This window comes from Haemaphysalis longicornis, unplaced genomic scaffold (genome assembly GCF_048455015.1).
Source record: "Haemaphysalis longicornis isolate Haplotype H1 unplaced genomic scaffold, Haemaphysalis longicornis Haplotype H1 scaffold_1, whole genome shotgun sequence".
NCBI classification, from domain to species: Eukaryota; Metazoa; Arthropoda; class Arachnida; order Ixodida; family Ixodidae; genus Haemaphysalis; species Haemaphysalis longicornis.
In genome coordinates this window covers 455,625,478-455,652,702 of record NW_027526203.1, presented here as the reverse complement: position 1 = coordinate 455,652,702, position 27,225 = coordinate 455,625,478, and the positions used below count along the sequence as shown (strand labels likewise).

General features: G+C 43.4%; 1 protein-coding gene across 1 annotated transcript; it reads left to right on the top strand.

The window, feature by feature from the left end:
* The first annotated feature begins 815 nt into the window (after window positions 1-815).
* Window positions 816-26,358, top strand: Got1 (Glutamate oxaloacetate transaminase 1). Its single transcript, XM_077687864.1, has 9 exons — window positions 816-1,046; window positions 5,893-6,074; window positions 6,164-6,272; window positions 8,525-8,637; window positions 11,548-11,652; window positions 18,314-18,464; window positions 21,141-21,306; window positions 25,461-25,603; window positions 25,725-26,358. The coding sequence occupies exons 1-9, from the start codon at window positions 938-940 to the stop codon at window positions 25,868-25,870; spliced, it is 1,224 nt and encodes a 407-aa protein (XP_077543990.1). The 5' UTR covers window positions 816-937; the 3' UTR covers window positions 25,871-26,358.
* The last annotated feature ends 867 nt before the right edge of the window (window positions 26,359-27,225 follow it).

Genomic DNA, 27,225 nt, shown 5'->3' with positions numbered 1-27,225 from the left:
GTGCTGCAGCATTCCTGAATTGGTTGTACACACCGGCTTTGTGGGAGCATTTAACTGCAATATACTCCTCGATACGCCAAAATGCATGCAAGCATGAAAAAATTGCGCAAAGGAACGGACTTTCAGTTCCATCTTGACTTCCAGCTTGGCGCATTGAGTGTCGTCTGCTATTTGTAATTACTGAGTATGGGCGCAAATAACACACATGGCATGCCTCGCAAAGGTTGCCTCCACGCTCAAAATTTACTGATCTGAAAAAAGTCCTCGTGGTTATCTATGCTTTGCAAGCCGCACCGCAGCAGAACGACAGAAAGTCATGCACGACTACGCTGCGCTGACCGCCACCGGCATTCCACTGACGAGCGGTTCGCCACGGGCGGCGCTGTTCGCTGAAGCGATGGTGGTGCCACACAACGGCCACCCGGTCCCTATAGATTCTAGTAACGTTGGTTCATGGAGGAAATGCGTTGGTTGCAAGTTGCAACAACTAAATGCATCTCCTCAAGCCTTGTTTTTTATTGTTTTTTTTGTTTTAGCAATCCATTAAAAACATATTTTCGCCCGTGGGAGCCAAATAAAGGCTTAGTCTACGGCTATTGACGTATTTTGTAAATGTGTAATTATTGCAAAAAACATCATACGCCATTTTTGGGGCGATGATTGTCCTATAAAGCTGTAAAAATTGCAGTTTCGATTTTGCGCAAACAGCCCGAGAACTCTATGCATCAAAGCATGGAGGAAAGAAATGCATCAAAGGTATTGTTGCTAGCATACGTCTATGATGCGCAATTGTATAAAACTCTATGATTCGTCCATTCCTAGCCTAGCTTTGAAAGGTGAAGTGGGTGAAGGTGCCCTTACGTGCTTCAAGCATCAAGAACACCGGAAGACCGGCAGATCACGTCGTCGACCGCTTCTGCTCGTTACGCTGTACAAAATGAGCCGTTTTTCTTGCGTGGAGGCTGCTCCGCCTGTCGAAATATTCGCTCTTATGCGAGCGTACCGCGCGGACACCTTTGCTCAAAAAGTGGACCTTGGTGTTGGAGGTAAGCTTGACTGCTCAATCTTCATTTATTGACTTGTCCTGCAGTTGTGCAAATTCTCATACATGGAAGGTACGAAATTGACATTTGACTATCGGCATAATGTATTGTATAACTAGTGGATCGCTGTGCTGTACGGATAGGAAGAAAAAATAACTCTTCGTGTTCGGATAAACATTTCCTGGTTCCCCTCTTCAATCGTATCTCGAGGTCCGTTCATGCGTAATTTGAAGGTGCGTTTCTACCGCATTACTTAACTTTTCGCTGCCTGATGCATTGATTACCTGAAGGGTAAACAAAGGCTGTCTATCTATGGGCACACCAGCGCCTGCAAGCAAAAACCTAAGACCGAAACAACCTTTGTGCGCACTTCAAGGATGCGCGCTCGGGCGAGCCAAAGGTCTGCGTTAGGCTGTTCACGCTGCGCTGGTCACGTAATCTCCGGCACAGTCGTCGATACTGTTTGACAGATGCGCGCGTGGGCCTTATCTGTTAATATGCGCGCTCAATTAGATTAGTTCTCTGCACACGTTGTGCGATCAATTCAAATTTGGTTTTAAATGCGAACTGAAATAACACTTACCTGTAAAGGTTGCTTTCAAAATACGTTCTTTGACTTGTACATCACTTGGCAATAGTTGTAGAATCATTAACATAGAGGGCCTCGAAACACCGTTTATTCAGTAAAAATTGGGGGGAACGTGCACATTCTGACAATATTCTTCCTGAACCTAAAACTCAGCTCACCACTGTTCCTCTTCTACCTGGGCAAAAGCTCACCGTGGAAAGATGAACCATGTCCTCGTCAATTTCAAGGCGATCCACTCATATTCCTTGAGTAGTTGGCTTGTTCTGCGTGAATTATAGCTATTACAATTACAGTAATGCATACTAATCAGTTGTGTGTTGCCATTGTAGTCACATTTACGTTATATGACTTGTATGGTTAGCATTACACTCCCAGTGTGCTTACAACATATTGCCATTATTAGCTTTCCAGGACATGAAAATTCGAAGGCAAATAAAAAAAAAATGTGCGCTAGCAAAAATAAATAGTAAAAAGGAAGTTCGAGACGTGGAAGCCCACAGTTTTAGCTATCAAACTTTGACAGAGGTATCTTTTCAAGCCTAAAATTCCTCATTCATATGGTAAAAGCACGTGCCGTCCCTTACCTTGGCGACTTTTGTGGAATAAAGGCTTGGCATCCGAAGATTTAAATTCATCTGCAGTTAGGTATACTTCCATATTGGCAATTAATCACAGCTGTGGCACTATATCAGAGGGGGTGTGTTTGGCTTGATATGTGACACGGCGTCCCAATCTACGTAAGGTGCAAAGTGTGCGTGTCTTCGACAAGCGTCGCAAAAGCCGGCTATAAGGTGGAGTTCATTCCTTTAACTGCAGATACATACTTCCATGTGAATTACTTTTTTTTATTTCATTTCATTTATTGATTGATTGTAGGGTTTAACGCACCAACGCAACGCAGGCAATGAGGCGCGCCGTAGTGGAGGGCTCCGGATTAATATTGACCACCTGGGGATCTTTAACGTGCTCCGAAATCTCGTACACACGGGCATTTTTGCTTTTCGCCTCCACCAGAAAAGCGGCCGCTATGGCTAGGAATCGAACCCGCGACCTCGTGCTCAGCAGCGCGACGCCTAGCCACTGAGCCACCGCGGTGGGTCTTCATTTCATTTATGTCCACCTGCCTGAGGGCACGTAGGGGGGGCTCTTGGCCGAGGTATACAGCTTATGAACAACAAACAAGGGTAAGCAAAAAAGGAAGAGGTAAAACACAACTCGTAGGAGGGAACAATATTACACATATTTAAACATATTTAACTATTTGCACATATTTAAACTGCATAACATAGCATCAATAATTCCATAGTGCACTGGCTAGTTCAGTTTTCAGAAAAGGATCATAGTTTGTGTTCAGGATGAAAAAAAATAAGCAGCTGCATCAATGTGACTTATGGAAAGGTTGTAATATTCGTTGCTGGCGGTGACTGTGCCTCAGTTCTATTGTTACAATCTCTGAACACCTGGTTTTATTGCCGCAGTGAAAAACAACGGCTTCCTGTGGCACATGGAAGCAGTTTCCGGTGACAGCAGCTGTTGCTATGAGTCACTGCGGTGTGGAGCTGCTGAGCCCAAGGGTGCAAGTTCAATCCTGACCACAGTGATGGTTTTGCTGATGAAAGTGAAAAATGAAAACACCCTCGCGTCACATTTTGCACCCATCAGGATCTCCAAGTGGTCAAATTAATCCGGAGCCCTCCACTATGGCTCTCCTCAGGGCCCTGGGTGTAGCTTTGACACATAAAACCGCACAAATTTTTATCCATTGCTAAAGATAATGTGTATCCCTTGCTTTAGAAGCTTGCATTCGCAGTCGTTAATTGACCAGATTTAGGGGAAACTCCCAAGGTGGAGTAAGTTTCTGTGAAGGAAAGTTTGACATCCACCTGAATGTAGCCATACGGCTACAAAGGAAAGCTATACAGCTTTCTCGGAAACTTCGCAGTTGAAGAAAAATTCGTCCTGGTCCAGGATTCGAACCCGGGTTCACCGCTTAACCGGAGCAACCGCTCTACCAACTGAGCTAACCGGGAGGCTAGTCGTTTGTAGCGTGAGAGCGAATTGATCAACAACTCGAAGTGAAGGACAGGTGTTAATCGACCAGATTTAGGGGAAACCCCCCAAGGTGGAGTAAGTTTCTGCGACCTTGCATTCGCAGGTTGCTAATTTAGATGGCCTTTTCACTTCATGTGTACTTCTCATTTTATGGTAGGAAATTACTGCCAAGAGAAAATGGTTTGAGAAAATGGCTCAAAAAGTTACGTAATGACATTCATCACATTGCAATAAATAGAATGTAGACGTAGGCCAAATAAGAAGCGCTTTCCAAAAAAAAGGAAGCTGGCTGTCATTGACAGAAATTTTGCTAGGGATTAAATACCGCGCGACATTGAAATAAAAAATGGCGGGGCATTCAAATCCCTTTGCCAAGTGCAGGCTGTGATGCATAATCTTCAGAAGAAGGTTTGAGCTAATAATCTTGCTTTACATTAATAGCTGTGGGAATTATGTATTCATAACTCTCTGATAATTCAAACAAGAATCTTTGGACCCCAGAAGCTCCAATTATCGCAAAGACATTGTGTCTATTAGTACATTTGCAGTTTGGCTTTGTGGTGCGCACCGGAAAAACAATACCGATACTTACGTTTGCTGCGTAATACTGTATGCTGATAACAAGGCTGGGAAGTTATCTAGCATCTTGCTGCAGCACTTTCCTGCAGATGGAAAAATCGGGGATTTTGGATAGCCTAACAAACAATTTGTTCCGGGTCGCCAAAAATACACACTCTTAAGCGTGTGGTATCGAAATGTAAAAGAGTAAATTTCCTTTCAATGGGGTTAGTTCGAAACAACATTTATTTGGAAAAACAAAATTTCAGTGCACACATTTTTTGGAGGCAAGGAAAAAACAAGCAGAAATGTTCATGTTGCTTCACACAGAAAACACATTTAAAAAGTTCAGTATATACATTATTTAAGCATAATATCTGTGCAGAGGTCCTGCAAATATCAGAAGTGTAACTGCAAATATACTTGACTTAAAATGGGGGCTCCCAGAGGCCTTCAAGATCAAAAGTCAACTCTGTGCTGCAGCCAGCAGAACCACTCCCACCCAAAGGAATTTACCACGCTGTAGATAAGAAAGGCGACCTCTAGAGCACAGGTTATCTTTATCAGCGAACGGATGCAACAAAACAGTTCCAAACAGAAAGTGAAACTTGCGGATGACTGCGTGGTGAGGTTCCAGGCCAGTTGACACCTCCCAGGAAAAATTTGACGAGTCAAAGTTGTCTTCAGAGTCAGTGCTGTTGATATCGTCTGAAAAGTTGCATGCGGACTTATCCAAAAACTATAAATGCAAAATTTCCGTGGTGCCGTTGCATGCGATGCCGACGAGCACCCATCACATGACTTTGGAGGCGCTTTAAAAATCTGCGCCGACCAAAAAAACGAAACCAAAAAGCAAACGAGCAAAAGATAGAGGCTGATGTCTGTTTTGCCCACAAGATATCGCTAGCTCTTTAAACACGCTATTTTAATCTGAAAATGTCAAAATTAGAGTGAAAGCATCAGTAAACTACTGTCGATTGGAATAGCTGTGGGCAGGAAAGTGTTAAAGGACCACCAACTTGTAAAAACCAGCTGGCCTATGCAGTGAGTTACTGTGCATGCCCAAAAAAGAAGTATACCACTCAATTACAGCGGTTGTTCATTAACACAGAAAAGGCCAAAAGTGTAAAAGCAGGTATCACCACACTACACAATTCCCCACACCTCAACTTATGATGTCGCAAATCGTGGAAGCTGTTTACAGGGATTTGCGAAACTTGTGTAATCATGCAGTGACAAGGTAACTGTCTAGACATGTAAAATAAATGTATGTGGCAGCTTTTGATGCATGTATCGTTTTACAGGTGTACAAACTGCAGCTTGTCAACATTACCTACGGAACAAGCAGCCACCATTGTTTCAGTTTCAATTCTTGCCATTCCAACAGCAGTTCATTCCAGCATTTGGGACATCCCACAGCCACAGTGGGCAACCTTGGCCAGTGCAGACTTTTTGCTAAAAAATAACGGAAGAGTTCTTCCAGTAGTCCGGCACATCAATAGAAGTCTTTTGCAGCGGGGATTTTAGGTCGCGTGTTGGCCATTTTAATGCCCACAATAACACTGGCGCAATAACTTTCCTGGTTACGGTGGTGGTGACACTTGTCCTGAGCCCATGCCTCTGAGTAATGGTCGTGCCTGTTTGTGCAAGCTTACAGAACTGAGGAGGCGAAGCCATGGGTCCTGCCAGTGGTGCGCAAAGTTGAGGAGGAAATGGCTGTAGACAGCTCACTCAACCACGAGTACCTCGGTCAGCTTGGCCTGGACGACTTCAGCAAGGCCGCTGTTCGCATGCTGTTGGGGGATGACAACCCGGCCATCAAAGAGGGACAAGTATGCAACACTTTTGTGGCCCCAGTCTCAATTAGGTGTGCCTGTCGGCTGGTGGTAATTTTGTCACTGTTCCTCACCCCCTCTCTCAGGCAGTTGGCGTCCAGTGCCTCAGTGGAACTGGCTCATTGCGGGTTGGCGCTGACCTATTGTGCAAGCATGGGAAGTTTACAACAATCTACGTGTCGACTCCTACCTGGCGTGAGTGCCCACGACTACTTTGACTCTGAACTCGAACTTGTGGGGTACGTTAGGTATCTTGGAGGCTACAGAAAGCCGGGATGCTTGAAATTTGTCTGTGCTTTCCTTCTCTTCTTATTGCCTTGCCTTTGTGGAAATTTTTATGCATAACTAAAGTAAAAAATTACGTGGACATCTAGCACTCTTTAGGATGTAGTGCTTGCAAAGGCATTAGTCTCCAATTGCCAAACATGTCTTCTTGTTATCGTCATCTTTTTCTCTTTGCGTTTCTCTGCTTTAAAACGTTTTTTGACCGAAAATGCGACCAGAGCCCAGGGACTTCTGGCTGATGCCTATGAACTCCAGTTGGCAATGAAATAAACTTTTATTACCTTGAGGTACGAATGCACTGCTGGCAAGCATTGCTGTATTGGTTCGATGTTGGCTGACGCTGGCATTGCACTGCTACACTCGCTCGTGGTTTCCCACAGCAACGACGGCATGAAACATCAACGGTTCACTTTTGTGCTCCCCAGGGAGCAAATAAGTCATCAATGGCAGTGCACATCACCACATCCACCATCACTCATTGGCCTTTGTGCTAATGGGGTTCGGATTGCTTTATGGGAAGCAGCCTCGGGAAAACAGCTTTTGTGCGTCTGCCAATGTCAGAAAGCTAGTGCGTGTGTACCTTTAATAAAAAAAACTGCCGCTATGTCAAGTGAAAGGCAACATACACTTAATTAGGCAAAATAATTATGAACAACATAAACAAGGCTGTGACAGCATTTAATCGTACAAATAATGAGGGCTGTCACGGAACGACATTATTTACCGGCCTGTAGGGGTTGGCTGATGCTGTTAAATTAAATTCACACGTACATGGCACCATCTCTGTGTAGCGTTACAGGATGACTCAAAAGTGTAGCTCACTCTACTGTAGCAGTGTGTAGTGAAAAATAAAAAAATATTGGGGACTAGGGTCGCGTGTTACCTTATTGGAACATTCATAGGTGAGTTGAGTGGTAATTGTCCAATTCCAGTGGGATGTAATCTCGCGCTTGAGGTTTACTGTCTGAAACAAGCTCTGCACTTGTGACTAACACCGGTTCTCTTGATGTAACACTCCGCTAGGTTTACTAGAAGGGCATTCTTCAGTTCCTGCCAGACTGCGTCTTTCGACGTGTAGTCAGGTCCACTGATTGTTCGTTTTTGTCGGCTCCCCCATGTATGTCACGAGAGAGTGGTTACCAATAGAAGTTTTGGAGCAAATTGGTGGTTTGAGATCCGTCTTTTTAAATGTTCACCTGTAATTCATATTAACACCCTGGTTTATTTGATAAGGCTTTTTCTGATCATTGCATTGCATGTTTGAATCTTGGCTAGGCTACCCACACAAACTTTTGCAAGGGCGACATTGTGGCATGGGTCACACTTGAACAATCCTCCACATGCAGCTGCCATGGCTACGGCGCTGAAATTGGAGGCGGGAAAGAGACAAGGCCAACTAAGGGAAATCCTCAAGGTGCTTTATTATCACCTTAGCGCTCCCTTCTTTCAGGGGTCTCTCGTTGGTTCAGCAAATGGGCAGATGACGTTGGTCGAGGCTAGCTGAAAAGAGCTCGGTCCCCTTCATTCCTGATCTGTCGCCGTTGCCCTATGAGCCTGGCGATGTGAGGTCGCTGCATCCCATCTGTCTTCTCCGAGTGACGTCGAGTAGCTCTCCCCACTGCCCCATTGGACAGCCATGTTTCCACATGACCTGTGACGTGATCGTGAACACATACCTGGCTGTCGAGTGAGGGGGCCGATGCCTCCTTGCTGGCCACTTGCACCGGCAAGTGGGTTTCCACGATTCCCTCTCCTTACAATGTACAGGAATTTTTGTGGGGGATAAAATTAGTGCTTGCTGAAGAGCCACAAAGCAATCCTGATTAATCCGGCCGTCCTAGTTACTTGGCTGTCTGTTGCAACGCTGATGTTATTTGTAGCTTTATTAATTTTGGAAATTTGTTACATATTTATGCTCTCCTAATCTTATTCTTTATAATATTGCTCACATTGGTAATTTATCTTACATATATTTTCTTGTTCGCTTAAGGATCATATTTTTTCCACCCAATCCTGTAATGCAGTTTCAGGCAGATATTTTTCCCGTGGGCCCCGTGGCCAAACTATGCTCTAGACATATTTTTTCTTTGTGCCTTCACCATTTATAACTGCACATTATGGCATCGAAATGCATTCAAAATTGTTCCTCTCTCCCACTCTAGCGAACCACGTTTTAGTTTTCAAGCATTCGGGGTTTCAAAACATCAAGTATTATCGCTACTGGGATGCCAAGAATCGCTGCCTTGACTTCAATGGCATGATTGAGGACCTGGAGGTATGAACATTTTACACAACTCTCTCCCTCCCTCTCCCCTGTTAGTCCATTATTTTTTTAGTCGAGTGCAGCATTGCCTGATATTTGCGCATGAGCGACCTTTATGCAATTCTGGTTAAAGAAATATTCACTGTGAAAACCAGGGCAGTGGCCTGCAACACAATTTTTCTGGGCAATGAAAAACGAGCTGAATATTTAAGCTTGAGTAACAGTGCTCTAAAGCTGGGTCGCAGTGGTCACCACAAAATAATTACAGTAATTTGACAATCAGAAAATTACTTTTATTTCATTGACAGCAGGCAAAACTTTTCTGGGAAGTGAGTTGCGTGCAGGCATGCTTGACCAGAATTGCCAAAACACAAACACTTACCTCGGATCGAATTAGTGCCTTAGCCATCAGGAAGTACTAATTGATGTTATTACCTGCTACAAATTGAACTGACTCCATTTGTAGCATGACTAAGGTAACAACTCAGCTAAAATGGGGAAAGATATGGTGCGAATTCAAAAATCTTGTTTCCGCGGTGTTACCAATTGTTCAGTGAATTTTTTTTTTTGTCCTAAAAGTTTCTAGTGGGGCGACCCTGGTTTTTTAGAGCGAAAGAAATTGCCAGAAAAGAAATTTCGTTTCGTATTTTTTAAGCTGTAGGTTCTAAAGAAAATACTTGCAAAATATAACAGTCCTATCATGAGTATTTGTCGAGCTGCCATACTCAAAAGTCCTCCGAATGACCATTTTTGGCTACAGTTCTGTACGTTGTTGCTTGTTTTCTTTGTTTTTTCGGAACTTTTTTTGCAATAAGGCCAACTGTTGTCAACAGTGTCTTGGGATGTATTGATTTCGCCATTTTTGTGGCATTTGAAGGCATATCAATCTCATTGTGCTATGAAGCTATGGATGAATAACATTAGCTGCCACATTCTTTGTTCCTCCACATGGCTCTGTGCATGCCCAGGCATTGCCTAGCAACTGAGGTGCAGCGCATGCTTGAGGGCATACTTTGCAGCGAAGCTGTAAATTAGCCTCTCGTTGGTCGGAAAATTTCGTGTCGTAAACGAAAAACTCAGGCAGGACCCAGCAGTTCTCGCCCAGGTGTGCAGCATATGCTCAGTATTCGTGTAAAGAAAAAAACCATAAAACAAGCATCGAAACCACATTATGGATGATAAGGTGCTGGTGAACAGTGGGAACCCCCCCCGCCTCGCATGTGTTCTGGTAAAGATTCGGTTTGCAGCTGCTCTCAAAGGGGATGGTGGTTGACATCATTCGAGGGCTAGCGCATGCGTCAGGCTAGGCAGGACCCAGCAGTTCTGACCCAAGATGCATGCGTCAGGACCCAGCATTTGCCGCCAGAGAAGCCGAGTGCAAGCAGCAAGCCCGCCGAGACGACGAACTTCATACCCTCCCCCATTAGCATATGTAGGGGTCTAAAACAGCTTCGCTGGACATCCACTTTCGCAGGGCAGGATGGTGATTATTTTTTTTTATTACCAATGTTTCCCCTTCTCTCCCTTCCCTCTCTCTGAGCTGTGGGGGAACCTAACGACCATCATTAGGTCAACTGGAGGTCCAGCTTCTTTAGGCGTCAAGTTCGATTACCGCCCGATCGTCCTTTGGATACCTGGACTGACGGACCAGTCTCATAAAAAGCTCAATATATGTTTATACAGTAGCTGACCGATTTTTGGACCTTGGGGGGGGGGGGGGGGGACAAAAAATAGTCTGAATTGAGTCGTTACGCTTATGGGACAACTGGTGGTTCCTTGGGAAAGTCCGAATTTTTGGAGTACGAAAAAATGGTTGGCTACTGTACCACCACCACCTTGGCAGGAGCAAACTGAAAAAGAGAGCGTAAATGAACGTACCAACTGGCACTGAACGTCTGCAGTCCATATGGTCTTCGCATAGACCTAATTCACAGCGCATCCTCAAAGGGGTGCAGCGTTGCTGGAATCACTAGAGACTGCAGCGTTGGCAAAAAAGGCATATAAAAAGGAAGAAGACGTGCCATAAATATGAAACGTAGCGAAACAGGTAATAGACAGAAGCAGTGCTGTGCTTTTCTAGAGCAGTGGACATGTTTGATTGCAGTTAGTCCACAAATGTGGGCCTTCCGGAGGCCAGACATTCACAGTGTTTCGCAAACAGGAGTTACGTCTATCCAAAAATTAATAAATGTTCAGTCATGGGCACTACCATCACCTTTTCTCGTAATGGTAAATGCAGTAGACTCCCATTAAGACGAACATGAAGGGATCATGAAAATTTGTTCGTATTCTCAGAAATTTCTCTGAAGTGGAGGTTTTTTGCATTGTGGACGTTACAAGAGAGCAAAAATGTTGTTCGTCTTAACCGAGTTCGTCTTAACTGGAGTCTACTGTAAAAGGTTTTCACCTTAAAAGAAGAATAATCTGTTAAGTCTCTGAAACTACTAATCCTCAAACTACTGAAACTACATTTGGTATGGGGTGGGGTGGAAAAAAAAAGCAAAAACCAAGCTTGAGAAAAATAACACAGCTGCATTTAGTGCTACCCTGCTTCCTTTTGTGCTACATATTCCCATATCTTTTCACTCTGCCAGAAATTCTTGTGCATTTACTGGTGATTGAAGCCAGTCTCTAGCATCATGAAAAAGGATCTGTGGTGATGGGGAACTCAGTACCAATGTCTAATTTGTATTCCTTTTGAATATGTAGTTTATAAAGGATGCTAGAATTGATGCAATTCAGTATAAGCATTTCAGAATGCCTTATAACATTAACATCAAAATGTAGGCAAACCAGCCCTTTGTTAACCCCTTACGCCCAGGGCTGTTCCAAGCATTCTTTATTCACATTTCTAATTTATGCTGTACGGCCTAAATCCGTGATTTTCTCCACATCGTGCCGTGTTCAATGTCCCTGTCGCAGAATGCACCACCAGATTCCGTCGTCGTGTTACACGCCTGCGCTCACAACCCGACTGGCATCGATCCCACTCAGGATCAGTGGAAAAAGATTGCCGAGGTCATGAAGGTGAGTGGCATATTTTGCTGTTGCAGTAGTGTGGTATCGCAGGATCGGTTAATGCACCTTTAAAAATATTCGCACTTAACGGTTACTACTTCAAAGTAAGTGGATTCAGCGAACCATTGTGTCGAATGCCGCTGTACACTGAACATACGGATGTAACAGTAATAAAATCATGTTTTTCAAACTTTGGATTCATTCGACATTTTCTGTGAATATGCACTCACTGCATTTCGGTTGGCACATTGCAAAACTCAAGTAACCCTGAACTGGAAGTTTCCCTTCAGTGTTCGTGCTTTGAGGGTCTGCAAGTGGATGCCTCATTCAGTGGCAGCGGTTCTTGGTGACGACAGAAATGGTGTCATGCATATTAGGACCCAGTTTAGGGCTATGCTACCAAGTCCTGCTGGGGATTACTGCCGGGTGCATAAAATGCAAAGTGATTCTCTGGACTTTAGCTGGGGCCTTGAGAATTGCTTTGCGCGTGTTTAAGTTCATCGCAGTATTTGTGTTGGCTCTTGGTTGCCTTTCTTGCAATCATTTGCTTTGAAATTATTCAAGGGAAATTATGACTTGCTTAGCATTTGCTTTGAAATCAAAAATCACTAGTACAGTTGAACCCCTTTATAAGAGACACGTACCGGGGAGCAGTTTCTGTCTCTTATACGAGATGTCTCTTATAAGCAGGGAACCATGCTTTCACTTACTAATCAGACCCTAGTTCAATGTGGACACCGTATGACTAAAATAAGCTCAAAAGAACGCTACAGCATGTTGCAAAAGATTCATTCTAATTAATGTTTGGCCCCAGAATTTATGAAACCTTGTTTGCTTCATGACTGTATTTACACTGTTTTTTTACAACCAATTCTACAAGCTTTTTTTACTTTCCTTTGTTTGTGGAAGATGAATCGTAGATGTTGAGTTCACAATCCTGATGAATAGGCAGAGCGCACAGCTTCTTTTGCTGTGTGCTCAGGCTATTCATTACGCTTGCAGGACTCAACATCTGCAGTGCTTCTTGATTGGGAGCTACGCGAGTGGGAGAGCCCGCATGTGCGATCGCGCTCCATCCAATGGATGGCAGTAAGCTTCAACCACTACTGTCAGTTGCATTTCCATTGGCAGGGCTTCTCCTCGTCGTTTCATAGCTGACTGAACCACTTTGTGTTTGCTGAAATTATCATAAATAGCGACTGCAGGTGTCTGTCGTCCACCTGTGTTTCCACAATGGAAGCAACTGCAATTAGAGACTGGTGGCACTGCATCTGAAGTTAAAATGTCTGTTACAAGTGAGATTATTGATTAAGAAGTTTTCCCGCCTGGCTTTGAAGTATACCGCAGTGATAGGGACACGAAGGGAGGGGGCGTTTTTGTGCTCGTTGACTCCAGCCTGCAATCCAGTCCACTGACAGTATCGTTCACACACGCGGAATCATAACAATTGGTTCCTTTTATCGTCCTCCTACATGCACAAACCCGGATGTTTTTCGGTCCTTATCGGACTTCCTGTCTACTCTAAAAAACGATTACATACTAGGAGGCGATTTCAATATGCCGCAAGTGCTATGGTTAAATCAGAAATCGGTCTTAACAGATTCGTCTGCACTTTCGTTAAGCTTTCACGAACTGGTTCTCGCCAATGACCTTTTCCAGTTTGTAAACGAACCCACTAGAAAATGGAAAGAACAAGCATCTGTTTTAGATTTACTATTTGCAAACAGACAATCACTTATCAAAGATGTTAATATCATCCCAGGCATCAGCGACCATGACGGCGTTCATGCCTATCTGTCCCCGCATAACTGCAAAAGAGTGCACACCAATCCGAGAAAGGTATTTTTCTATAACAGAGGTGATTACGCAGCTTTATCGGAAGAACTTCAGTCTTTCCTTCCAGAATTTAATGAAATGAGCCACTCACTTACTTGCAATTCATTATGGGACACACTGAAAATTAAATTAGAACACTTAGTAGAAAAATATGTCCCTAGTAAAGTTATCTCCCGTAAAAAACGGGCTGATAAGCCATGGATGACTCGAGATACTTTGCTGCTAATAAAGAAAAAACGTCGTCTCCTGAACGCGTACAGGAAAAGTAAAAACCTAAACATTTTAGATGCTATTAGGAAGCTTGGCAACGATATAAAGAGTCGTAACAAAGACTCCAAGGAGAAGTATTTTTGTTCTCTTGGAACGAAGCTTAAAGAAAACCCCAAGGAAATGTGGAAATTTGTTAAATCCCAGGGCAAGGAACCTACAGGGGTACCCAGCCTCCAAGTTGATGGTGAAATACTTACGGACGACTCTGAAAAAGCTACTTGTCTTAATAATTATTTCAAATCAGTCTTTGCACCCCCCTATTCAGGAAACCTCCCTCCTGTGCCTGAAACGATAGACCAACCTATGGACCCCATAACTATCACTTATAATGGTGTCCTCAATCTGCTTAAAAATGTTAAAGTTAATTCAGCTGGTGGACCGGATGACATACTGAATTATGTTTTGCATGCTTGTTCTGAAATCATTGCCCACTTTCTGGTTACCTTGTTCACCATAACGCTCGCTACCGGTGAACTGCCTTGTGACTGGAAAACCGCTAATGTGGTCCCCATTCACAAAAGCGGTTCCAAAAGCAACCCCGAAAATTATAGGCCCATTTCTCTTACAAGCGTGTGCGGAAAAATTCTTGAGCACATAATTTATAGTGCAGTAATTAAACATTTAGAAAGCAATTATTATTTTACAAATTATCAACATGGTTTCCGGGCTGGCTTTTCCTGTACGACTCAATTGGTTGAATTTAGTCATGACATTTTCTCCTCATTTGACCAAAACGAACAAATAGATTGTGTATTTTTAGATTTTAAGAAGGCCTTCGATTGTGTTCCTCACGCCTTGCTTTTACACAAACTATCTTTTCTTGGCTTAGACTGCAATGTAATGCAATGGATAAGGGTTTATTTGGAAAATCGCACGCAGCGCGTTGTTTTGCATGGGTGCCAATCTGATGCAGTGAGTGTCTCTTCCGGTGTTCCGCAGGGGTCTGTCCTGGGGCCTCTGCTTTTTCTTGTTTTTATCAACGACATTGTAGCTGATCTTAACTGCAAAGTGCGTCTGTATGCTGACGACTGTGTCATTTATCACCGTATAACTAGTTTGCATGATACAGTTGAACCCCTTTATAAGAGACACGTACCGGGGAGCAGTTTCTGTCTCTTATACGAGATGTCTCTTATAAGCAGGGTACCATGTTTTCACTTACTAATCAGACCCTAGTTCAATGTGGGCACCCTATGACTAAAACAAGCTCAAAAGAATGCTACAGCATGTTTCAAAAGATTCATTTTAATTTATGTTTGGCCCCCAGAATTTATGAAACAGTTCTGAATCTTTGTTTGCTTCATGACTGTATTTACACTGTATATTTTACAACCGATTCTGCAAGCTTTTTTTCTTTCCTCGTTTGTGGAAGATGAATCGTACATGTTGAGTTCACAAGCCTAATGAATAGGCGGAGCGCACAGCTTCTTCCGCTGTGTGCTCAGGCTATTCATTATGCTTGCAGGACTCAACATCTGCGATGCTTTTTGATTGGGAGCTATGCCAGTGGGAGAACCCGCATGTGCGATCGCGCTCCATCCAATGGATGGCAGTAAGCTTCAATCACTTCTGCAAGTTGCATTTCCATTGGCAGGGCTTCTCATCATCATTTCATAGCTGACTGAACCACTGTGTGTTTGCTGAAGTGATAATAAATAGCGACTGCAGGCGTCTGTCGTCCACCTGTGCTTCCAGGATGGAAGCAACTGCAATTAGTGACTGGTGGCACTGTGTCTGAAGTTAAAATGTCTATTACAAGCGAGATTATTGATTAAAGTTCAAGGATGACTTGTCCCTTATAACCAATCTTCTACATCGGATGTCTGTTATAAAAGAGGTCGATTTAATGGGAAAGATAGGGCAGCCAACCATGTGGGTCAATAGTGTCTCATACCCATTTGTCTCTTACATCAGTGTCTCTTATAACGAGGTTCAGCTGTACATGCCATCTTCAAAACGATCTACATTCAATTCAGCGCTGGTGTAAAAAATGGAAAATGACGTTGAATGCAATGAAATGTCAGCACATTACTTTTTCGCGTAGTCGTAAACCCATTTTGTCGAAATATGTTCTTGACAATGTGCCCCTTAACACAGTTACAGATTTTAAGTACCTCGGCATTTACTTCTCATCCAACCTCTCCTGGAAAAGACAGGTTGAACATGTTTGTTCTTCTGCCTCCCGAATGCTTAACTTTCTTCGGCGCAATTTCAGGGCTGCCCCTCCTAAACTGAAAGAACTTCTTTATTTCACCCACGTAAGGTCCATCATGGAGTATGCGTGCGCCGCTTGGGACCCGCAACTTGCGTACTTATGCGAAATGTTAGAACGTGTACAGAACCGTGCCGCCCGTTTTGCCACGGGTGATTACAATTTCCGATCCAGTGTTACATTACTTAAAAGCCAGCTTAACTGGGAACCCCTAAAAGAACGCAGGCAGCATGTCAAACTTAATTTGCTTTATCGTATCTATTTTAAAAAAACTGGCATTGATCCCGACATCTTTCTGTTTACCCCACATTTCGTATCTAGACGGCGTGACCATAGTTGGAAAATTCGTGAAATACCTTGCCGTGCAAATGTTTTCAAAGATTCGTTCTTTCCTCACACCATTAGTTTGTGGAATAAGTTGCCAAGTGCTATAGTTGATTGTACCACTGACGCGCTTTTTAGTAAGTATCTGTTAGACTTGTAGTTCTGTTTTTATTTTTGTATTTGTGACGATGTTCAGCGATGTGTTGTAGCCTGACTGCCCCATGTATATGACCACATGTTCAATTTCCCCCTGCTATAATGCCATCTTGGCGCTGCAGGAAATTAAATAAATAAATAAAACTTCAAGGATGACTTGTCCCTTATAACCAATCTTCTACATCCAATGTCCGTTATAAAAGAGGTCGATTTAATGGGAAAGATAGGGCAGCCAACCATGTGGGTGAATAGTGTCTCTTATAACCATTTGTCTCTTACATCAGTGTCTCTTATAACGAGGCTCAACTGTATTTGCATATGCCTAGTAGTGCTGTATGTAGTTAAACTTCTGTTTGCACATGAGGGGTTTACTGTACATCAGTCTGTGAAGTGTAGAACAGTGCCCACATTATCATTATAAAAAAAATGGCATTTACCGCAAAAGCCCGCTTAACACTTTCCTTTCCTGCCCACGGGAAAAGCAGTGATTTTGGGTAGTCTAGTTATCAATTTTTTCCCAGTCGCAAGAAATATGAAACATATAAGTGTATGGTATCGAATTGTAGAAGAGTAATTTTCTTTTGCAGGGGTGATTGTTTCAAATAGAAATCATTATTTGAAAAAAGAGAAGAAAGCTGTACAGAACAGTTTTGGGACAAACAAAAAAATAAGCAAAAATGTTGGTATTGCTTCACAGAGAAAAATACACAAAAAATTTAAGATATACATGTACATATACTCTCAGTGCAAATCTGTTGTGAATATCAAGTGCCTGACTAAAATTTCTTGACTTGCAAAAAATATGTTAGCACTAGTGCGTTTCGTGCCACTGTGCAAAGCAGTTCCTTGAAACCTATGTTGCCCACCAAGCATCGCAGAAGACATTGGATTTCTGCTCCACCCTTTTTTGTGTGTAGCACAATTCACAGGTTCGATACTTTTGCATTTTCTGGGGCTTGTGTTGAACAGGGGTATCAGGTTCTGGGCGGGTTTGGCGCACTGTCGCTTTCAGTGCTGAAATCTGATGATGAAAAGTTGTCCTTAGAGTCAGTGCTGCTAATGTCATTCAAAAAGTCGCATTTAGAATCGTCTCAATCACTAAAAACGCGGTGTTTCCATGGTGCCGTAGCGCGTGATGTCAGCACGGGTCTCGGTATCATCGCAGCGACCGTCACATGACACCGGCGGGGCTTTAAAAAATCGCAGCACGCAGAAAAAGAAAAACCAGCGGATTTAAGTATCTTTACTACTCAGTAGATGGCGCCAGCTCTCAGAGCGCACTCATAAAGCACCAAATTCAAACGAGAAAACGTCAAAATTTGAACTTGAAAGCGTTGATAGTATACTATCGATTTGAATAGATGTGGGCAGGAAGGTGTTAATGTATGTACACTTGTATAATACAAGGTGTAATTTGGGGATAGCAAAAATGACAAAAAGTTCTCTTCCGCATGTAATGCGAGGGAGGGAAGCTCACAGAAAGCATTGCTAGTTGTGTTTTCTGCTCTGTAATGGCCTCCTGTCACAAAAACACATGTGGGATGATATCTGAACTTACTCTAAACATTGAGATAATTAAATTGATCTTACCCCTTTTTTACAGAAATCCTCATAGTCAAAAAGTGCTACCAGCATAAAATACATAAACTAAAACAATAGTAATCTATGTTTGCTACAAGTTGCAGCTGCTACATTCAGAACATGGCAAAATATTGCGTCACTATCTGTCTTGATGTTAAGCTGCTGCTTCTTTTTTTTTTTAACTAGTAAAGCCTGGCTGCTCAAGGTATAAGCGTTTGGGCAGAATCTACTGGGAGTAACTGAAACCTAGTTTGGTCAAGCATTCAGTCCTCCAAATGGTATCTTGCGCAGGCAAAGAAGCTGTTCCCGTATTTTGACTGTGCTTACCAAGGATTCGCTTCTGGAAGCCTGGAAAAAGACAGCTGGGCCATCCGCTACTTTGTCTCCCAGGGCTTTGAACTGTTTTGTGCCCAGTCATTCGCTAAAAACTTTGGCCTCTACAGTAAGTACCCTGCATTTTTAACTAAGCGCATCACCATTACTAGAAATGCTTTTCTTTTTTTAGATGCGAAAGCATCTTATGGTCTCGGCATGTCCCGCGTCGGCGTCCGCATTCACACTGCGCATGCGCAACTCTCCTCCTTACACCCACAGCTGCACGATACTACACTATGAAAAAAAGAAATAGTTAGCTGCGTCCGGTTTCGATCCCACGACTCTCTGGCCACAACGGGAGGTACGCGGTGCTCTTCCCACTACGCTACAAATCCGGGACAGGAGCAAGTGCTATGAACGCGCCTCATGTCCTTGACTCATTCAAACTACGTCAAGAAGCTACTGATACAACGAAGGCACGCGAAGCTGAACGTCAACGGAAACGACGAACTGAAAACTTTAAAGGGGGATGCTGAATTTCCCGTGGGAAAGCTGTGGCGGGAAGCGCCACGCGCCTTGCAGCTCATCCAGCCCCGTCCGCAGCGCCTCTGATGCTGATTGTGGCAGGATGCCCCTAGGGATTGGCCAATCAAAGAATCCATCACGAGATAGGTTTGCGTTCAACCACCGTCGTCATCTTCCCGTAGGGGAACCGCCGAAGAAGAAGAAGAACGAGAAGACAAAGCTGCGAAGAGTAGGCGTGTACATTGCTCTCAGCCGGTGCACCAATGTCAACAACCTTTACCTCACCAAAGCTGACGGAGACTACCGATTCTACCACAGAGACAACATCGACAAGAACATGATGGACGAGTTTCGGCGCCTCGAGAACCACCGCCTACTCACCGTAACACAACAGCACTTGCGTGCCTTTGCCACCGGTGTGGACCCGGACGCGGAATTCCCTCTGGCGCTAGTAAAAATCGCATCACTCAACATAACGGCAACACAATGGAACCACACGGAACCGCCACGATGCTTCGCATCCTCATCAGGGTTCCCCACGGGAAGATGGTGTAATTTTTTTCTTTTTTTTCCTGGCATTTCTACTGCACTCATGTTGGATGGCATAAGCAATGCTGGTAAATTCACTAAGAAAAAGTTGGTACAACTTCATTACAAAAGTGGCGTAAAAAGACAGGATTAGTAAGGCTTTTTTTTAAGCGTATGTTTAACCTCTTCAATGTAAATTTATTTTACGACAAGATATGCATATGTGCTCAGTGTTTTTCCCGAAAACCTTGGAAGCATGCCATGACTTAGATGTACAGTCATAGACAAATGAAATGCGGACGTAAAGGTATAAAATAAAAAACACATTTCATGGTCTCTATTTGTGAAAGTTTGAATTATTGTGTGGCTCAATTACAGGAATGTGAAATAGTGACATGACTCTCTGAACAAACCCAACCTACGCAAAAACTTGAAGGCCCCGAACCCCAATCTTCGATTTAGTGCGCTCTAGTTCGTATTTATATTTTGTATTGCATTTTGAATAAATTTTGTATTGGTCCTATAGATACTCAAGTAGAACCAACAGCCTTACCTATAGGAGCAATGCATTATTTTTATTGGACCAATACAAATTTCTATTGAAATTTTTGCAAGGGTTCATTACGCCAGCAAATACAGTATATTTTTCTTCAGTGTCTAAACCTATGTTTTTATTCAGTAGTTTTGCAGAAAATAAAAGGTAATCTGAAGGAGTGTCGGTCTTGTGTCACTTAAAAAGACTCTAAAGTGTCGAAACAATTTAATATCTATTGGTATACAGTATTTTGATGCCATGAATAGAGATATACCAGTCATGGCATTATCAGTTGCTTACGAACAGCAGTTAAACAGTTAAACGCATAAAATACTAAAAGCAGAAAGACATATCTTCGCCTCATACACATTCCTGCTCTACAATTTGTAACATTGCATATCGTAAATGGGGAACTGGGATAGGTGGAGCTTGTCTGAGCGTTTTTCTGAAACGAAAACACTGAGGCAAGGACATGTAAAGGGGCACAAACTTCAGCTGTCAAAGATTATTTAAACAAGTTCTCTGCCAGTTATAAAATGTGGTTGTGGCTAAGGTGTTGTGCTGCTGAGCACGAGTACACGGGTTCGATTCCCAGCCGATGCAGCCGCTTTTCTGATGGAAGCGAAAAGCAAAAACGCCCGTGTGTATGAGATTTCGGTGCACGTTAAAGATCCCCAGGTGGTCAAAATTAATCCGGAGCCCTCCACTGCGGCGTGCCTCATCGCCTCCGTTGCGTCGGCGCGTTAAACCCTACAATCAAGCAATAAAATGTGGTTATCTTTTTATTTCAGTCAAATGTTTTGCCTTGTCACACAAGTGCACTCCAAGATTTATGCAGGTTAGCGTGGGAGCTATCGGAAGCTTTGTACGGTCATTGACTTTTTACATACAAAAACCAGGAACAAAAATGTGATGTTACTGGTGCATCCGCTACCAGCCGTCAGAGGCCATGCTGGGGAATCGTGCGGCTATTTTCTTTCCTTTTCGTAAGTGGCAGCTCTGCCATTTCTTTTCATGATGTGTGATGCATTCTTTTGCATCATGTCATGAAAAATTGAAAAAGAGCAAGGGCGAAATGCCAGCTGCAATTATTTATTTCTAAACACAGTATCGTTTGCCAAAGCGAGGAGAGCTTTGAAAAGCTATGAAGCTCCCTCAGGTTAAGTAATGTGGGCTGTTTGTGACATATGTGTTTCACTCTACTGTGCTTTTCAGATGAGCGAATTGGCAACCTTTTGCTTGTCGTGAATGACAAGACAGCACTTACCAACGTCCTGGCTCAGATAACGCTTCTTGTCCGAGGGAACTACTCGAACCCACCCAATCATGGCGCCCGCATTGTCTCCAGGGTTCTCAACTCGCCAGACTACTTTGAGGAGTGGTAGGTTAAAGTTTATATCATCCATCTGGTGTGAATAGTAAGGCCATGAAACAAGAGTGTAGTTATTACACAAAACAACAGCATAATCATAAGCATCATGTGCTACCTGTAGAGTATCGCTCAATGACGCTGCAGGATACTAAAGGCGAGGTCCAGCCAGTCTATGTTGATACATTGGGTTGTGTAACAGAAATGCATTATGTGTTTAGCACGCAGACATACCTGCAACTAATTTTTGGAAAATGTACACAAGGATTTCTATGTCTGATTGCTAATCTACCTTATCTTCGAAGAGGTATCAGTTGTAGGGAAAAAAAATATCTAAATTTAATGTTTGTTTGGCCGACGACACCAAAAATTGCTCTGCATGGGAACAAGACATTTGGCTGGCTGGACATCTGCCCTGTGCCGACTGTGGACTATGTGCAGTGTGGCGTTGGGAGTGACTGGCAAGCAACACTGAGAGGTCAACAAAACTGACACAAAAGCCAGGGCAAGTCAGGCTGCCTGAGAAAAATCGTGCAGGATTGTGGACTAGCAAGTGGACTACGCAGTTCTAAAGTGTAACTGTGCATTGGATGATTTTAGTGTAAAGCTCAGTGCAGGCCTGACATCAAAATGTATTGAATTGCTCAAAATTTCCAAAAAACTCTTATGGCTCAACTTCAAGCTGAGAGTTCTGATAGCAATTTAAATCTGTAGGGTTTGTTCACACTAGTCAGCTCAAGTGGTACTTCAAAAAAGAGATGTGAAGGATGAGGTCTTCACATAATGAAGTTACAAGGAAGAGAAATCACTGACCAGATGCAGGCGAACCTGCTTGTAACAAGGTTCAATGTAACAAAACCCCAGATGTAACTAAATACATAACTTTTTTTTTTTAAGTGTACGCACACTATGCATTCTTAACATCTATGTAAGTAGGTCGATTTTGGTAAGCACGACTGCTGAAACCGACTCATAATAAAGTGAGAGCGGTGAAACGGGTCACGCAGTGTAACGGGTAATCAATGCAGTTTGCGCAATGCCTACAAGCTCCACTCTTACCAGCTGTAGAGGGTGCCCTCTGTGGTGAGGTCAACGAGTGTGACAAATGTGGTGTGCACAACGGCCACTAGGGGACACCAGTGCCACTGCTATTAGCAGTAGCTGATATAGGACAAGATAGAGAACTCAGTTACTTTATATTTTTATAGAAGCAGCTGGGCAGAATACAAGTCAAGTATTTACAGCACAGTAAACATGAGGACGCTGGGAAAAATCACACCACGAGCCCTCGTGGTGTGTCGTTGATCCTAGAGTCCTCACATTTACCGCACTGCTTATGAGTGTTTGACATGAACTACTAACAAGTCCAACAGGTTCTTAGTGACGAAATACAAGGCAGAGTACAAATGTAATGCCAAATAAAATGCAGAAGCATGTACGTGTGGCGTCATGACAAGAAATATGCAGGACAAGCTCACAGAAGTCCACATTGAGTTCACATTGGGAGTTGATGTCATCAATTATCCAGAAGTGCTGTGGGGCCACCAATCATGGGTCATCCAAGAGGCAACGCTGTTGTGTACATTTTGATGGGTTCATCATGGCACAGTCTTAGTGGCTGGCATTCAGATCTTCTTGACAGGTACGGTAAAGTCACCCATGCTCACCAAAAACCACAGCTGTGCCTATCCAGACAAAAACTGGATGAACCTATGTGCAGCACGCACCTTCATTTGCACCAGTCCAGTCCCAGTGCACTTCATCTTTGGCTGTCTACATACCACAGAGCTTGAGACTGCTCCTCACTTCACTGTCGCAACTGCTACATGGAAAAAGCTTGAGGGAATCAATGTTGCCAGGCCTTGAGGAAGATGCAGAAAAAATAAAAAAGAAATGGCTGCTTGTCAGGGGTGAGGTAGCTGGACCAAGCTTCTCCAACAGCATTAAAATTGTGAAATTTGAGCCAAACTGCTCCAAAACAGCCAGAAAAGCAAGTATTTTGATGCTCACATCAGTTTCAGTGGGGGGAAATGCGAATGTGACATGATTTTCCAAGCAGCCCCAAGGTGTCGCTGTTTTTAGTGGTTTAATTGATTGAGTGATTTATCAATCGATCAATCAAAAAACATGGGGATCATACAGCGATAAAAGTCCCCGAGATTTTTTTTTTTTCGGAATTCACATATTCGGATTGCACATTTTATAGACCATTGCAAAGTTCCATAAAAAGTTACTTATGTCAGCTTAGGTGCCAAACTATTTGCACAAGTTGACAAAAAAAAAAAAAACGGCAATTTTCGGTGCACTGCATCTCCGGAATGACACTGGAACCATTATAGAGAGTTTTAGCACTCCGTATGCTCCGTGTTGTACGTGGGCACCGTGTTGACCAGGACCCATCTGAGCAGTTGTTTATTCGTTGCGGTAGGGTGGATTAGTTCCGTGGGCCGGCGGCCCTTGCCATGCCCGCGTATTCGTTACGGTGGGGGGTGTCCTCCTTGCCCTTCCCGCACACACAGGCGTAGTCGGGTGCTGGTCAACATGGTAACTACGGACGGAACAGTCGGATCATATGGAGTGCTAAAACTCTAATGACCCCCCGGGTGCCGCCATCTTAATATGACTAGATTGGAGGAGCTCTCGTGTTCTGTATTCCGGTCATCTTTTCTATCGTCTCTCACAAACACAAAAACGGCAAAAAAAGAAATACTGTGAAACAAAGAAAACGATAGCTTCCCGATTGCTGGGCATAGCGGCAGTTGCGTAGTTCAGGTGCTGAGTATACGCTTCGCCAATCTTTTTTTTTTTCCCTGGTTTAGGTTACGCAGGCGGCTGGGTTCCCATTTAGTCGTTTACCTGTTGCGGTACTGAACAGTGCTATTATTGCAGCGATAATGCTTGAGAACGTGTGCCAGGTTATGGGAAGTTGCGCGGCTCGAAAGATGGAGCTCATCGAAAACGACGACTTCACCGCCGTTCATCCTTGAGTGTGAAATGCGGTGCGTGCATCATAAACTGGGGTTTGTGAAACAAACTTTTCGACTCACTGCGGTGTTATAAGATGCTGAGTTATTGCTGTGTTTGACAGCAAGCTTGCGATCCGTGGGAATGGACGATCGACACACGGAAAGTTGCGGCGCAGGCTGCATCGCCCCAGAGTGTTCGGGCAGCGCCCGATAGTGGGACAGGTTACTATTGCATGTGAGTAACAATAATTAATGTAGCTGAAGTGAAATTCAATGCCAAAGGTGAGGTGGCTAAACGTAGGAGATTACTGAAATTACAATCATGGTGAACATGCACCTCAGGGATTGAATAGGGAGGGCTGGTGGGGTGCAAGAATCGTCACCTCACTTTGCTCAACTTTTGCCGTGGCTGCACTCTCGTTCGTATAACACAGTCTGGGATTACACAAATAATAATTTCATCGTTCAAATGATGATAAAGACACCTTACAATTGCAGTGTTTTTTAATTTGATATTTTTAACCGCTCTCTCCATTGTCTATGCATACAGCCCCAATAAAATTGAAGGAGTTTGTACTGAGGTAGTGCAGTTTGTACCTTGTGATACTGTGTTAAAAAAAAATTCTCCAAGCTCTGTGAGTTTGTACTGAGGTAGTGCAGTTTGTACCTTGTGATACTGTGTTAAAAAAAAATTCTCCAAGCTCTGTTTCATTGTTGTTTGTACTCCAACCACATTAAAAAGTGAACCCCGCCCCCCTCGAGTTGCTAGTATTAAGTGTCATTGACTGCTGCAAAATGAGGTTCTGCTCCAAAATCGACACTTTTCTGCTCCAAAAACTGCTCCCAAATCTGTTTCAGCTTTCGCACCTCTGGCGTGTTCTTTTCTTTTTTTTCTGTGAGTGCTGCAGAACACATTCTTGTGCATAATTCTTTTTTTTTTTTTTTTTTTTTTTGATGTTGAGGTGCTAAAAATTCTGAAAGTATTGCAAGCTTCCCAAAGAGGTGATGCTATATTGGTAATACAATCTTGGGATGACTCAATCAGATAGGACATCATCTGATCAGTCATGCGTTAATGTTCAGGGTTTTCGTCTTTTTTTTTTCTCTCTCTTTGTTTAAAACCACCGCCAGTGAGGAGGGCTCGCAACACTGCTTCCAGCCATACAAATCACCACTGTTGATTTCGTATTAAATTTCCAGGAAAGGTCACATTCAAACGATGGCCAACCGGATAATAACAATGAGGAAAGCGCTGCAGGACAAGCTCCATGAACTGGGCACGCCAGGCAGCTGGGAGCACATCACAAAGCAGATCGGCATGTTCTCCTACACTGGACTAAACCGTGAGTGCTTATTCCGCCTGTTCCTCTGGCATTTACTGCTTTTCAGCTTGCCGGGTCATCCTTGGCCCTCTGTCGGTGAGTGGCAGTCTAATTCTATCTTCTTGCCTCTCACATCATACAGAACAGCAAGTGCAGCACCTTGTGCACGAATACCATGTGTACCTACCAAAAGATGGTCGCATCAGCATCTGCGGTCTGAACACCGGCAATGTGGAGTATGTTGCCAAAGCCATTCATGATGCAGTCACAAAGTATCCCTCAAGCTAATCGAATGGCTCACTGTTTATTGACATTCTTGTAGGCATCAAGGTTGTAGCAGTGCTTTGCAAAGCACTCAAGATGTATTAGCCTCTACATGTGTGCTTAGCACTTACTAATATAAAAGACTTAGTTTTATTAGGTTTAATTGTTTGTTTGTAATCTTTGTTAAGGTTCTGCTTCATACAGATCTGATTCTGGAAGATTCTAAGTGGCTTTAAACTGGATACTATTAGTATTAAAGGCCTTGTATTCTGCTTTATTGTGCCTGATTGTTCGTGCACCTGACGAAACTGCTTTGTTAAACTTTTTTTTGTCTGTTATATGGGTGACGCTTAAAAATTGAACTTATTTCTGGATCTCATGAACAATTTGTGCAGTTTGTGCACCCTCTGCCAAAAGGATGCAAATATTTTACCTCATGCGGCTAATCAACAGCAGTCAGTTTCCAAGCAATTTATTGTAAGAACCTACACAATAAACGTTGATTAATCTGACAGCTGTGCCCTTTGTTCACTTTTTCTTCACACTTGATGGGACTGTGCAAGCGCTGTGCTGGTACTACTGTGAAAACACACTCGTAGAGTTGTGTTTGTGTTAAAGGGTTGTCAAACAATTTTCCAAATCGATACTCCTGTACACACCAGAGTATCGTTCAGCTGTGAAAAAATAAAAAATAAACATTTTGATAATTGTGTCAAAGGAGCAGGTTCAAACACAGCTTCTAGGCACATCAAAATCAATCTGCAATGTAACACAGGAAGCCAGGGATGTGGCTAGGTGCCCATTCACTGAAGGCATTCCTGAGATATGAGGTGCACCATATGGCTTGAATGTGAGATCTCTAACAAACGTCAAAAGTCTCGTATGCATGGCCTTTCTCGTATCTCACCTCCAGCCAGGTGTCCATGACATATATCTACGATTGGCTCCATCACGAAACATTTAAAGGGCCACCGATTGTCTGCCAGTCATCTGCCTACAGTGCGGAGCACCAAGCAAGCTCTTAACCCTCACATGAGGTTGGCTAAGAAGGTGCCGCTACAGCGCAGCTCTGTTATGCAACAAGTTTCTGTTGGGCCTCGGGGCTTCAGATGACGCCACTACTTGACGTGCATGCGCAAATCAAGATCCGGGAGTGTGCACAAAGGAGAGAAACGTGTGACAGCACTGTGTTCGCACCTCAGGTAAGGTTCAACTATGTCCCAGTCTGGCATTCCATTCGTGGCCTGTTGGCATGGATCAAGAACGCGCTCAAGCCTCATTATCGCATATTTTTCAAAGGTCCCAAATCAACAGCTGTGTTTAGTAGGCAATACTGTTTGTTGTATTGTCGTACTGGTAAACCTCTGTGCTGCTGCGGG